The 14,541-nt window shown below is 44.5% G+C and overlaps 1 protein-coding gene across 3 annotated transcripts in view; it reads left to right on the forward strand.

Annotated features, from left to right (window-relative positions):
- Window positions 1–7,548, forward strand: part of LOC106576851 (zinc finger DHHC-type palmitoyltransferase 16) — a 30,749-nt gene extending 23,201 nt beyond the window's left edge. The window contains exons 2-11 of one of the 3 annotated variants that reach the window (XR_006760302.1): window positions 413–665; window positions 753–947; window positions 3,936–4,024; window positions 4,210–4,238; window positions 4,447–4,580; window positions 4,709–4,847; window positions 5,051–5,163; window positions 5,379–5,502; window positions 5,596–5,666; window positions 5,825–7,548. Coding sequence is in view for 1 of the 3 variants with exons in the window: in XM_014154328.2 (XP_014009803.1) it covers window positions 420–665; window positions 753–947; window positions 3,936–4,024; window positions 4,210–4,238; window positions 4,447–4,580; window positions 5,084–5,163; window positions 5,379–5,502; window positions 5,596–5,666; window positions 5,825–5,927 (1,071 nt within the window). In the remaining 2 variants the exon portion in view is untranslated. The remainder of the gene's footprint in view (window positions 1–412; window positions 666–752; window positions 948–3,935; window positions 4,025–4,209; window positions 4,239–4,446; window positions 4,581–4,708; window positions 4,848–5,050; window positions 5,164–5,378; window positions 5,503–5,595; window positions 5,667–5,824) is intronic. The other 2 variants (XR_006760303.1, XM_014154328.2) reach the window with 2 other exon arrangements.
- Window positions 7,549–14,541: the final 6,993 nt, after the last annotated feature.

Here is a 14,541-nt window from a genome sequence, read left to right on the forward strand (position 1 = left end):
TGGTGACTCTTCGTTATCACTTCATCTGACCTGACCTTGACCCTAATTCCTCACTCCTCCCTAACTCACGGCTGTCTGTGACTGAAACCAGACCATTGCCCTTCTCTTCGTTAGTATACATGAGATTTAATAATAACATGTTTTAACAGAATGTAAACTTTCTGCACTCCCCTTTCTCACTCAGTAGATTTCCATCCACTGTTCTAATAGTGTAAGATATTTCAAGTTAGAAGTTTGAATCCAACAAGTGTGTATTATTTACTGTATTTATACATGGGATATCACTCTGCAACAGTAAATGTTCCAAAATCACTGGAGGATGTCTTAAGTTTACACAGGTGTTTTATTTATTTAAGCATCGTGAAAAATGGTAGAATAATCCCTGGTAAACATTCATCTGTGTGTGTTTCAGGAGAAGAATGCGGCTGTGCCCCACCTTCCTGCTGCAGCGCTGGCTGTGGTTGTGTGTGTGCGCCAGACAGTGGCACTGCAGCAATGGGAACAACTGCAGACTACCGCTGTGTGTGAGGCAGATAGGGGCCTACCTCAGACTGATGGTCGACTCCCTCTATTACAACACCCTCACCAACTCTGATGTCGTCATGGACTCACTGATGGAACCCATCTTCTGGATGGTGGACCTACTCACCCGCAGGTTCGGGGCGGTAAGTGTGTGTGTGTGTGTCAGTTGCACAGATGTTCATGCTCATGAAACAATTTCTCAGTTATTTACCCCCTCTCTATTTCTCCAGGTGTTTGTATGTCTGTTAGTGATACTGACCACTTCTATCCTGCTGGTAGTCTATGTGGTTATGCTGCCCCTGATCATCAACACGTACTCTCCATCCTGGATAGCCTGGCACATGAGTTATGGACACTGGAACCTCGTCATGATCGTCTTCCACTATTATAAAGCTACCAATACTGGCCCAGGATACCCCCCTACGGTACACACACACACACACACACACACACACACTTGCCTTGTGGTAGTCCATCGTATCCGATGATGACTTCCACTTCTGAATTAACAATGAATTATTTGGTGGCTGTAGAGTCCAATCCGAGATCCACAAACTTAATTGCAGGTGGGGCATGTGCAGTCTGTGTTGGGGGGAGGGGGGCAGTCATGGTTGTATGTCTCCTGAGCTGTTTTTACTGTCTCCTTGTACTCCTCTACTCCTGCCTCTGTACACTGCTCTGTCAGAGCTACTGCCAGGTGGAACGGTCGGCAGCAGCGTCCTCCAGGTTTGATGTTGCACTTCTTCAGTGACGTTTTCAGTTGGTCCTCGTAGCGCTTCAGACCGGCAGCCAAGAAGTAGCTGGCCATTCAAGATCTTCCATGGCAAGCGCTCATGAGACATTCTAATGACATGCCAGCGCAGTTGGTGTTGGGTGACTGTGGCGTCCCTACTCTTACATTTGGTCTTAGCAAGTATTTCTGTGTGGGGCACACGGTTGCCCCAGTTGATTCCCAGTATGCACTGTAGGCATCCTATGTGGAATTGCTCGAGCTGCTTGTTGTGGCGACTGTAGGTGACCAAGGCTTCACAGCTGTATAGAACTGTGGTAATGCAGACGGCTTGATAGACGGTGACTTTGGTGTGCAGGTGGAGATCCCAGTTTTGGAAGACACTGCGTTTGAGTTTCCCGAAGGCAGTGAAGGCTTGCTTGATCCTGTTTTGAATTTCTGGGTCGATGCTGTAGTCCTCCAAGAGGATGCTGCCCAGGTATTTGAATGACAGGTTTATTACCAGTGATTTGTGTTCAATGGTGAAGAAGGGCATGGTGGATGCAGGGCTGGATCTCCATTGGCAGACCACCTCTGTCTTGTTGACAGTCCCATCCTGCTATTGACATTCACAGCTGTTTTACAAGGATGGACTTGAAGGTCTTCCGGAGTGTGGGCCACAAGCACAGTCATCAACATACTGCAGCTCAAGAACCCGCTCCGTCAACCTTGGTAGTACCTTCACCACCTGGGGGCGGCCCATCAGGAAGTCCAGGAGGCTCCAAGCAACCATGCTTGGAGCCTCCTGATGTTGAATAGGTTTTCACCAGCCTGAAGTCCACCGCAACCCCGCTGCTGTCCTCAAGCTCCTTGTGGAGAAGCTGGGTGACACATAGGAGGAAGATGTACAAGTGCCAGCACGCACCCTTGCCTCACACCAATGCGTACTACCAAGGGCACTGACTCCTACCCTCCTATGGAACTGGCAAAGGATGTTGACTAATTTTAGTATGACCCATAGTAGTTCCCGGCTCAGTGTCGAAGGCCTCAGAGGGTGACAAAGGCCATGAAAAGGTCCTGATGTTCATGGCACTTCTGCTGGAGTTGCCGTGCCATGAATATCATGTCAACCGTGCTCCTTTTCTTTCGGAAGATGCATTGTGATTCTGGCAGCGTATCTTTGGCCAGGACCTTGCCGGCAACAGCCAGAAGGGATATCCCCCGGCTGTTGCCGCAGATATTGCCACTGTATTCTCACCTAGAGTTTAGCCAGTATCATACAGTGATCTGTCCAGTATTCTGCACCCCTCATGACACGTATCAGCAGGACGTCATTGGTATCAAAACGTCTTACTATGACGTAGTTGATCAGGTGCCAGTGTTTTGAACCGTGTGGCATCCAAGATTTCTATTGTTTTTCTGCTGGAACAAGGTGTTAGTGATGATGAGATCATGCTCGGCACATGGTCAGTAGTCTCATGCTGTTCTCATTGACCTGGCCAAAACCATGCGTACCCAGCACTCCGCTCCATATCCTGCATCCTACCCTAGCGTTGAAGTCACCCAGCAAAAAAAGCTTGTCCTGGGGATGTGGTAAAGGGCCTCATCTATTGACTGGTAGAAGCAGTCATTTGCCTCATTTTTAGATGGTAACGTTGTTGCGTATGCACTGAGAAGAGTGGCATAGCGCATCTTGGCTAGGAGGATACGGAGAGACATGAGTCTTTCACTTATGCCGACAAGTGTTTTGGTGAGACTGAGTAAGAGGCTGGTCTTAATTGCCAGTCCCACACGTGCTGATGTTGTCCATCTGGAGGGTAACCTTTCCAGAAAGAAGCAAGTGGGTACTTTTTAGGCCACATTTTCTAGGCCTCTCCCCTGCTGGGGTGAGCAGTGTGGCTCCTAAATAGGGCAGCTCAGTCACATGTTTTGTCGAGAGCAGCTGCCACTGAAGTCCCCACTGCTGGCGTCCGTAATAGCCCTGTGCCAGTGGTGTGCAGGGGTCTGATTAAGGTCACCCAGTGCATTCACTCCTGTCCAGTTTCCGGTTGATGCCTTCAAGGTCAGAAGTGGATACCTGTGCAAAGGAGGTTATTTAAAGTGTCGCTGAGGGTACGCAATCTCCAACTGCACTACTTCACTGTGGGAAGGTGTATTCCAGTGGCAAGGGGGAAACTCAGGACAACCAGCATCTTCCACTGCAGGAGGCTACCTGGTCCCCAGTCTGTCGGTGTCCGCCTACTGCGCGCCACCAGCAGGCTGCTTTTCTCTCAGGGTGTGCTCCCCTGGACTTTGTCGTACCAGACTAACCCACAAGGCAGTGGGGCAGTGGTTGATGGCTGCCAGGGCATGTCCACACAGTGGTGGGGCTGTACAGATTCCTTTCTGGGACCCACTGCTGCTCAGAGATCCCCTGCCGGTTAGCCTTGAGTTTCAAGACAACCAGTTAACGTGTGCTGCCACTAGGAGGTCCAACAGCAGTCTTGGTCATGGAGAGGCTTTGTACCGACAAGGGGGGGACTTGTGTATGAAGTTGCTCCCCTTATTCACCACAAGGGCTAGCTGGCGGCAGCTAGCTGTAAGCGAGAGTATGTAGTCACTACTGCACTAGATGTGTCACATGCACCCTGCAGTTTACCCCCGAGACACACACACACACACACACACAGGCGTAATAGAGATCTCTGTGTTGTGTTTATTCCAGATGAAAAATTCGATTCCATTTGTGTCCATGTGTAAGAAGTGTATCATCCCCAAACCAGCCAGAACTCACCACTGTGCCATCTGCAACACGTAAGGCAAACTTTGGTTACCCCTAACCATAGATCTAGGATCAGATGTCCCTATCATAACCATTAGGGGAATTAAATATCTGACGGGAATACTATTTCTATCTAGTCGATGAGAACTCATAACCCTGGTTCAGTATAGTAGCGTTGTAGATGTCTAACTTTAACATGACAGCTTCTACTTCACAGGTGCATTTTGAAAATGGACCATCATTGTCGTATCCTTTTAAATGGAGTTGGAGAGTAGAGATTGATTGGTAGTGTACTGGTAATGTCATGTTATCAGGGATGGTTGACACCATTTAGATTGTCTACCATAGCTGCATCTTTTATAAGCAAGTCTGTTAGGCACAAAAATGAAGATTATTGCACATTATTTTGAGGATGGGTGTTTTTTGTTTCCTCCTTAACTCTGGTTCCCCCCAGCGTGGCTGAATAACTGTGTCGGCCATTTTAACCAGCGCTACTTCTTCTGCTTCTGTGTCTCCATGACCCTGGGCTGTGTCTACTGCAGCATCAGTGGCCGGAACCTTTTCCTAGATGCTTATAGTGCTATAGAGGTACACACAAACTCTTTGAGGGAGACCTGGGTCTGCTGGTCTGCCATCTCCTCCATTGTAGGGCTTCTATTATTGAGAGGGTCGTGGTCTACTTTAACCGTCACTGTGTTAAATTTTAACTCTTGAAGTGTTTCTTCTGTTTGTCTAACTCTTGGTGGTCTGGGGGTGTGTTTTTGCGTTGTCCCGAGAGCGCTTCAAACACATGGACTTTGGATAAATCAGGTGACAGGGATGGGGCAACTCAGAGGCATCTTACCGCCTGTGCAGGTAGTACACACACACAAACTGCCCCTCCCACTTCATTGGCCTATTCTGGTTACTTTCTTGTTCTTTAGTGGTGGTTGTTCAACAGATGACTTTTAAAAGGTGATGTTGTTCATACGGTATTTGATCTTGTATTATGCATACTCATAAAACAGGTGACTTAAGTACAACCCTGGGTCCCGACTAGGATATGTTTTCCTATTTAGGTGTTTGTATGACCTCTGTCTGTTGTCAATCAGAGCACCTACCAGACTCCTCCCTTAACGTTCAGAGACAAGATGTTCCACATGAGTGTCATTTACATGTGGGTGTTAACCAGGTGAGATGTACTTCACAAGATTACTGTTATTATTACTGTATTTTAGTTAGTTTTTACACAGTGATCTTAAAAAATGCATAATAGTTCCAAGTTAAAAGCACATTATTTCCCAATGGTGGTAGAAGCTCAGCCCCACAGTACTGTGTGTGTGTTGTCATTGGCTGTTTGGCAATAAAACTGTTTTTTTTTTTTAAACCTGCGACTGGTCATTTTAGTGTGGTGGCTGTAGCTCTTGGGGGCCTGACTATCTGGCACGCAGTGCTGATATCCCGAGGAGAGACCAGCATAGAGAGACACCTCAACAACAAGGAGACCAAACGGATGCGGAAATGTGGCAAGGTGCACGACGCACACACACACACACACACACACACACCTTGTCTTACAGTTGGCGAACACAAGCTATTCAAACTGTTCTCCTATTCCTCCCAGGTGTACAAGAACTCCTTTAACTATGGCAGACTGAACAACTGGAAAGTCTTCTTAGGTGTGGAGAAGAAAAGGTTAGTTAGATGCTTCTCCTCTCCAGGCTGTGTGACAATCTAGTGATCTGCACAGATATCTAACACGCACATTATGTGACTGTTGTGGTCAGAAATAAAACACTATTATAAAGTATTGTATTTAGTTGTGGTAACGTCTGCCTCTCTTCTCTCTCCAGTCATTGGCTGACGCGAGTCCTCCTACCCTCTGGACATGTCCCCATTGGGAACGGCCTGACCTGGGACATCTATCCATTCAGAAAAGACATGATGCCCGTCTGAGCCAAATACAAAATAACTGAATTGAGACTTCTACAAAAAGAGGAAACACCTGATGGCTGTCTGACCACAGAACTTCATCTCCCAGCGGACCCTACATATACTAATGTCAAATGACCAGGTTTTGTAGACGAGCAGGAGAGTGAATACTGGGAGGACAACAGGGAAGAGATGGGGAATGTTTGTGGCTCCTAAGTGAAACAACCCTAGAAAATGTTTCAACCCTGGTCCTGGCAGTGGTCTGGGCTTACGTACTAAAGGCCTACCACACTCCAGCACTTGTAATGTGGGGATGAACTGTTTCATAATGTTTTCAGACTGTACAACAGAGTACCACAGTATGAGTCATCATATTACCCATAAGACCTAGAGGTCAAACAGGGAAATTATTCCAATTTGTTTTTCCACCATTCACTTTTCCCATAGGGTTTTTAGAAACACTTAAAATAAAGGCTGGGTTTTGTTTTGATAACCGTATAAATCTTTCTAGAACAAGGTGACTTATCAATGTATTTACCCCCCCGCCAAATGAAACGCTACTATGGCAATCATCATAAAGGACTACAAATGCCATGATGATCTGGACGAGACTTCTGAATCAAGGAAAAGGTAAGAATCTATGGATTAACTATCTAATGTCAGCTAAATGTAATGAATAAATTGGCACCATTTCTTTAGATGGACAATTCTGTCAACTGCAAGTTTTCAATTGACAGAATACCTGTTAGCTAGAGATGACATGCAGGGATTTGTAGTCTTTCATAATGTCTCTATTTGATGCTAATTTCTATTTTGATTTCTGACAAGTCACCTTGTCAGAGATTTACATGGTTATCAAAACGTCACGACGCCAGGGTAACTCTACACAAAACACAGCCGTTATTTTAAGTGTTTCTAAAATCTCCTATGGGGAAAAATGAATGGTGGAAAAACGATTGGAACCATTTCCCTGTTTGACCGCTAGGTTTTATGGGTATTATGACACGTCCACAATGGGACTCTATGGTGTACATTAGGCATGTCAAACTCATTCCATGGAGGGCCAAGTGTCTGCAGGCTTTTGGGTTTTTCCTTTCAATTAAGCCCTAGACAACCAGGTGTGGGGAGTTCCTTACTAATTAGTGACCTTAACTCATCAAGTACAAGGGAGGTACTTGATGAGCGATATCTGTTTGCGATATTACATTTCCTTAAAACAATAACAAATGTCGGCTTTAATCTAATTTTAACCTTGTCATAAGGAGCACGTTCAAAATCATAAAACATGTTTTCCCATTTTGACATTAAGAAAAATCACTGAAAAGGGGTTGATGGTAATGGTTAACAATGTCATAAATCAGCCATAACTCCCCTTGCTATCGGGAGAATGGAATCAAGGGAGGGGCAATTGAATGCAAGCTTAACAAAAAATGTGAACTTGTTTAAACATCTATCAATGGGTAACGGGGTTAACGTGTTACGCTTGATGCACTCGGTCTTCTACCCCAAAACACTAGGGCTGTACAATAGGACAGTTGCATGCAATGTTACATTTGTTGACCCTGGAGTTATGTTACGCCCCCTCCCCCCCAATGTTCTGTACTGTTCAGTTGACGTTATGATATAAAAAAGTAGTTGGCTCTGACACCTGTGTTCGCGTCTATCCTTCACACTTAAAATGTGGCGACAAGTATGGCTGAATTTTCCCTACCACCACCCTCTCCTATTTTTGCTCTGCCAGGTGAGCCCCGGGTTGTGAAACATACATTTTAACAAGTTGGGCTTACAGGACGTGAGTGATGCTAGGATAAAAGCACTGCTGCTACACTGCTTAGGCTCAGAGGGACAGTGTGTGTTCGGGACACTCAGCTATGCTGAAACAAATACAGCGATGTGGCTCTCTTGGAGACACTTCTCTACACCCCAAAGTGCCCTCCTCTGTCGGTTTCTGTTCCGACGTTGCTGCCTGGTGAGTTTGCACACCAGTATGAGGCAAATCTACTGGGCAGAGCTAGAATGTGTAAATTTGGTGCACTGCAGGACGAAATGGTACGTGACCAACTCATTGAGCATTAAAACAACAAAGTACGTGAAAGACTGCCAGTGACAAATCATCAGGTTCGACTAACAAAGGCACTCCAGCTGGCTTTTCAAGTGGATTCTGTGACAGAATGTGCTGCAAAGCTAGCCTCCTCTCCAACCACTCACTGACACGGACCGCTTTGCTCAGACACGATACACAGAGACGCTCCAGCCCAGAGCTCCGGTGCCAGCTAGAGGAAAACATCATCGTGCCTATCGATGCATCTCCCTGGATCTCAAACCTGGTTTAAAAAAATATATATTGGGGGACCTGCGTGCCTGTGTGGATCTTAGAGCAGCAAACAAGGCCATCATCCAAGACAAATACCCTCTGCCCACTGCAGAATAGCTCTTCCCTGTTCTATGGCGCCACTGTGTTCACCAAGCTGGACCTCCGTGAGGGATACATATATTAGCCGCATCCTCACAGCGTTCTTCACCCACTTAGAGGTCTTCCGCTACAAGCACATGGCGGTTGGATTAAGCTCCGCCCACAGCTGCTTCCAAAAGATCATGCCTGTCTTTGCGGGGATCCCAGAGGAGGCCATGTACCTCTGACATCGTTGTTCATGGGCCCACCACCAGGGTCCATGATGAGTGCCTCAACAGCGTGTTCACTGCACTTGCAAAACACCATGTTTTTTTTTTTTCCTTTTGCTCCTGCTATAGACTTTGTGGGATTTCGCCTCTTGGCCGAGGGCAATTCCCCACTCCAACACTGACGCAATCCACCGGATCCCAGAGCCAACCTCTGCTGCCCAGGTTGTATCCTTACTGGGTGTGATGGCATACTATCTCTGTTTTCATACCACAGTACTCATCCACAACCGCTCCACTGTGCCACCTGCTAAAGAAAGAGGAGCCCTAGGTCTGGACGCCTGCCTGCTCTGATGCTGTGTGTCTCCTTAAAGGGATACTTCAGGATTTTACCAATGAGGCCCCTTATCTACTTCCCCAGTGTCAGATGTCTCTGTGTGCAGTTTGAAGGAAGTTGCTAACTAGCGTTGGTGCAATGACTGGAAGTCTATGGGTATCAGCTAGCATGCTAGTTAGCAGTAGTTAGAGGTCATTTCGTGAGCCAATGCTAACTTCCTTCCTTCATACTGGACACAACATCAAAATAATATCTACGAAATGAATGCACCCCACAAACATATTAATGGGACTTGTGAAGCAGACGTCCCAGTTTAAACTTCGCATACCTCTTGTTTTTCTATTGCACGTTTACTATGTTTAAGCTACACTGAGCAAAAATCTAAACGCCACATTCAACAATTTAATGCCACATTCAACAATTTCAAAGATTTTACTGAGTTACATTTCATTTAAGGAAATCAGTCAATTGAAATAAATTAATTTAGGCCCTAATCTAAAGATTTTTCATGACTGGGAATACAGATATGCATCTGTTGGTTACAGATACCTTAAAAACGAAGGTAGGGGCGTGGATCAGAAAACCCAGTCAATATCTGATGTTACCACCTTTTGCCTCATACAGTGTGACACATTTCCTTCGCATAGAGTTGATCAGGCTGTTGATTGTGGAATGTTGTCCAACTCCTCCTCAATAGCTGTGCGAAGTTGCTGGATATTGGCGGGAACTGGAACACGTTGATCCAGAGCATCCCAAACAGGCTCTGCCTGGTACAGTTGAAACCAGGATTCATCCATTAAGAGTTCACTTCTCCAGCGTGCCAGTGACCATCGACGGTGAGCATTTTCCCAGTGATGTTTGTTATGACGTCACGAGGACGACGAGCACGCAGATGAGCTTCCCTGAGACGGTTTGTGCAGAAATGCTTTGGTTGTGCAAATCCACAGTTTCATCAGCTGTCCGGGTGGCTGGTCTCAGACGATCCCGCAGGTGAAGAAGCCAGATGTGGAGGTCCTGGGCTGACATGGTTACTTGTGGTCTGCGGTTGTGAGGCCGGTTGGACTTACTACCAAATTCTCTAAAACAATGTTGGAGGCGGTTTATGGTAGAGAAATGAAGATTAAATTCTCTGGCAACAGCTCTGCAACAGCTCCTGCAGTCAGTATGCCAATTTGAGACATCTGTGGCATTGTGTTGTGTGACAACTACACATTTTAGAGCTGCCTTTTATTGTCCCCAGCACATGGTGCACCTGTGTAATGATCATGCTGTTGTGGAATTATTCTAATCAAAGGAGGGACTTTTAGATTCCCTCAAAACAATTGAACTTTATTATTTAATTCCTGCAGTAATGGAGTTTTGCCAACGACCCAGCTGTAGGTAATTCGTTGGAGCCCAACCAGCAGGGTTCGGTTACAACTCATAGATTTCCTGAGTCCTTGTGACAAGGAACAGACGCGTTGAAATTATACAAAGGTACATTGTGCTCTCATGCAACAGACATCAAGATTTACATGCCACTAAATATCTGTATCTAGTTCACTTACTGCTTGTTTATACAACATATTCATGTAACATAGACACTAGGTCATTCCCTCAAATTATTAAATTCAGTGTTCATCTGCCATATGGGAGAGAAAAAGGAGATTGGGTCTCCCTAGCACCGACAGACAGGCACACAGACACTAATCATGGAATGGACTGTTTCTTATCACCAAGCCATTGTAAATCTACTGTCAGTGTTAAAATCTCAATCTCCATTCACACAGATATAACCGACAGTGTGAATGTACTAATATAGGAATACATTCTAATATAAAAGTAATGTAATTAACATAATGTTGTAATTCTACAACACTGTTTAATCAGCTTCTTGATATGCCAAAGGAGAAATGCTCACTTACAGGAATGTAAACAAACTTTGAGAGAAATATGCTTTTTGTGTGTATGGAACATTTCTGTGATCTTTTTTTTGTTCAGCTCATGAAACATGGGACCAGCACTTTACTTGTTGCGTTTTTATATTTTTTGTTCAGTATGGAAACGTCATACAAACTATAAAATGTGCAGACTGGTCTGGATTGAGTTGCTTGTATACAACTGTTTAATATATTTTATACTTTTTGTCCTCCATCCACTTTCATGGGATTTCATTCTAAATGCCCTATTGTGATATCGCTTCCAACATTCTATTTATTCTATTCATTGTAAACAATGTACATTTTGACACATCAGCTACTTTGACCATTTTCCCAATAACTTAGACAAACAATTAGAGCGCATTGAAATCTTACTGTACTTCTCTGCTATTCCAATCTGGAATCGGAACAAAAATACGTCCTAGCAATGTAACGTTACAGCTGTTTTACTATCCACAATAACACCTTTATAAAAAAAACTGACGGATTGCATGGATGCATCCACGTTTACTTTCAGTTTGAGAGGAAGATGTTTTCAACAGGGGCCTTCTTGATACGAACGATAAAATAATCTAGTTTTGGGTTTCAGGGGTCAGAGCAGGGCACTGGCTTGCACAAAGGGCTGTGAGAATAGGAATATTTAGTTCAGGGCCTTACCGGCCATTTACACTATACAAACATACGGCAATCGTTTAGCCACGCTAGCCTTGCCCCAGGAGAGAATGACAGGCAATTCTTATTGAAAAAGTGGTGGTGGATTGCATGTAGATGGTAGTCATGGATGATGATGGATGTTAGTCATCCTAGCGAATACTTTAAATTCAAATGTAGTCCACTCCAGATCAGCTAATCGTTCACATTTGCAAAATAAGGATATTTTTACACTCACTGCTCTTGTTACAAATGCATGACTATTGTCTCATGTTAATCAGAACAGCCCTGATCAACAGTCACAAAGTGCTTTACAAATTCCCAGCCTAAAACCCCAAAGAACAGCCAAATGCAGAGGCAGAAGCACAGTGACTACCTGGTTAAACCTGATAAGCAGGGGTCTGGGACAAGGTAAAATGCCCGGTGAAATCAGGCCAGGGGTTCACAGCTGCAGTCGGAACAGCAGCACGACCAGGGGCTCAGAGGGGAAACACTGAGAGGAGAGAGAGGGTAAACACTGGGGTAAATCTTGTATGGAAATGCGCCACAAGAGTAGGAGTGCTGATCTAGGGTCAGGTCCCACCAGTCAATATAATTTGGGGGTTGGAATACACTGTGGCTCAGTCCAGGAAGGGGCTTACCCAACCACTCTGAGCCAGAGGTGTTCTTATATTAAAACATAATATGGAATGTAACACAGATATATATGATGTGCATATGGTGGTTTCAAATAATAATGTTACTACAGATAGCTAGCTCTATCCATCCTTTTCCTATAAATGTCTATCAGATATTATAGCTAGCTAGTTGTTGTTCTAGCTAGCTCATCCGAAGCAGGCTTTTCTCCTCGTCGCTTGTCTGCAGATGCATGACTATATGATCATGATGTTGTGGCTGTAACATTTAACGGACTCTAGAAAAACAAAAACTAACTAGCTATATCAGACATTTTCAGGAAAAGCAGCTCACATAGCAAGCCCATGAAATGAATATCATTGCTTTGGTTCAACATTGACATCTAGCTAGCTATTCAAGAAATAATATGAGAGATCTCACCTCGTCTGAGCACTGCATCTAATCTTCATCCCCTCGTCTTGATTCTACAGGGAGCTAGCCTGTTCTCCTCAAAACATTATTAGCAAGCTAGCTAATGTTATCCATCAAGCTAACGAAGTTGGTACCAGATGAGTTTTGCAATGGACCCCTCATTGTCTGGAGAAATAAATTAACGGTCCCAGCGCTGTAGGAGCTGTATCTATTACGCATTGTTTCGGGACAAACCGGATCACTCGGAGTTCCAATGCAGCAATTGTTTACTTGCCGAGGATTATAGGCTTGAGTTGGGTTCCTTGATCATGCAGATCGCCAGCCTATGTAAGAAACTGGGGAAACACAGAGTGGAATATGTAAATCTTTTACGCTGGTGGCTGGATGGTGTTCGCGCTTGTTGGATGCATCTCCGCCTTATCCGACTGGCCGGTGTTGCCCGGAGTTCCCCCATCTGATAGCAGCAAAACGTGCTGAAGACAGCGACCTCCCACAAACAGTCTACACTCCCAATGAGAGGCCCGGAGAGGATACAAACAACGAATAGTTTCGAATAGTTTCCTGGAGCCTGATCTTCCTGCACCTTCATCGCTGGGGGTGCCTGTGTCTGCGGCCTCAGTGCCTACTACTAATACTACGAATTCGAAGTCGACGTTGGCAACCTTCCGTCCCTGCTCTGGATCAAGCAGGGCTTGAGTTGATTGACTCTCTGCTAGACACTAACAAAGGACCCATCATATCTGGCCCTCTGCCATCTCCGAATCGCGGCATTGAACGCTTCAGCGGGATTCTTTCTCTTCACAACTGGCTACGTGATTATTGCAGCTCAATGGGTGTAACTTTTGTTAACAATTTCGATACCTTTTGGAAACAAAACACATTTTATAAGGAGGATGGGATTCACCCAAATCATTTGGGATCCTGTTTCCTTTCACAGCACTATAAGGCTGCGTTGAGTCAATGACTTATCAATGACCCCAGCTCAGTGACGCAGTTGTCATAATGCTTCAGCAAATGTACATTACACCAGGGGCTTTGGTAGACACAATATAAGTAACCTAATTTATGTCCCTTTAACTGCCCTGAATGCCTCTACTGATCCTACTGCTATTGTATGCAGTAATCATGTGCCTATGAACCAGATTTACACTGTTAGCACTAAGTTGGTGTGCCCTAGGAGGAAGTCCACTGTGTGCAGCTCACCCTCCACTAACATAAAGAACATGAGCACATCTACTGCTGCTAAGCTTCCCAGTAAAGCAATAAAAGCAAGTAAGCATCCCAGAAGAAAAGTGCTCAAAATAGCCCACGTTAACATATGTAGCTTAAGAAACAAGGTCCATGAAATCAATAATTTGCCAGTAACAGATTACATTCATATCTGTTGGTCCGTGGTGTGTAATGAGGAGCAAACAGACATGGCACTTGACACATTTATGAAATTGCTTATTCCAGTTACTAATAAGCATGCACCCATTAGGAAATTACCGTAAAAATAGTTAAAATCCTGTGGATTGATGAGGAATCAAAAATATGTATGGATGAGAGGGATGAGGCAAAAGGAATGGCAGATACGTCTTATTAAACTTATTACAAACTGAGAATTCATGTGACTAAACTGAATTTAAAAAAGAAGAAATTACACAATGCAACAAAGATAAATGAAATAATGAATGATAGTAAAAAGCTTCGGAGCACCTTAAATGAAATTTTGGGGAAAAAAGGCAAACTCAGCTCCATCATTCATTTGAATCAGATGGTCCAGTCATCACAAAACCAACTGAAATTGCCAACTACTTTAATGATTTTTTCATTGGCAAGATTAACACACTTAGGCATGATATGCCAGCAACAAATGCTGACACTACACTTCCAAGTGTATCTGACCAAATTACAAAAGACAAGCATTGTAATTGTGAATTCCGTAAAGCTAGTGTGGAAGAGGAGAAAAAGTGATTGTTGTCTATCAATAATGACAAGTCTACAACTTGGATGGAAAATTACTGAGGATAATAGCGGACGATATTACCACTCCTATTTGCCATATTTACAATTTAAGCCTAGT

Source organism: Salmo salar, chromosome ssa18, assembly GCF_905237065.1.
Source record: "Salmo salar chromosome ssa18, Ssal_v3.1, whole genome shotgun sequence".
NCBI lineage: Eukaryota > Metazoa > Chordata > Actinopteri > Salmoniformes > Salmonidae > Salmo > Salmo salar.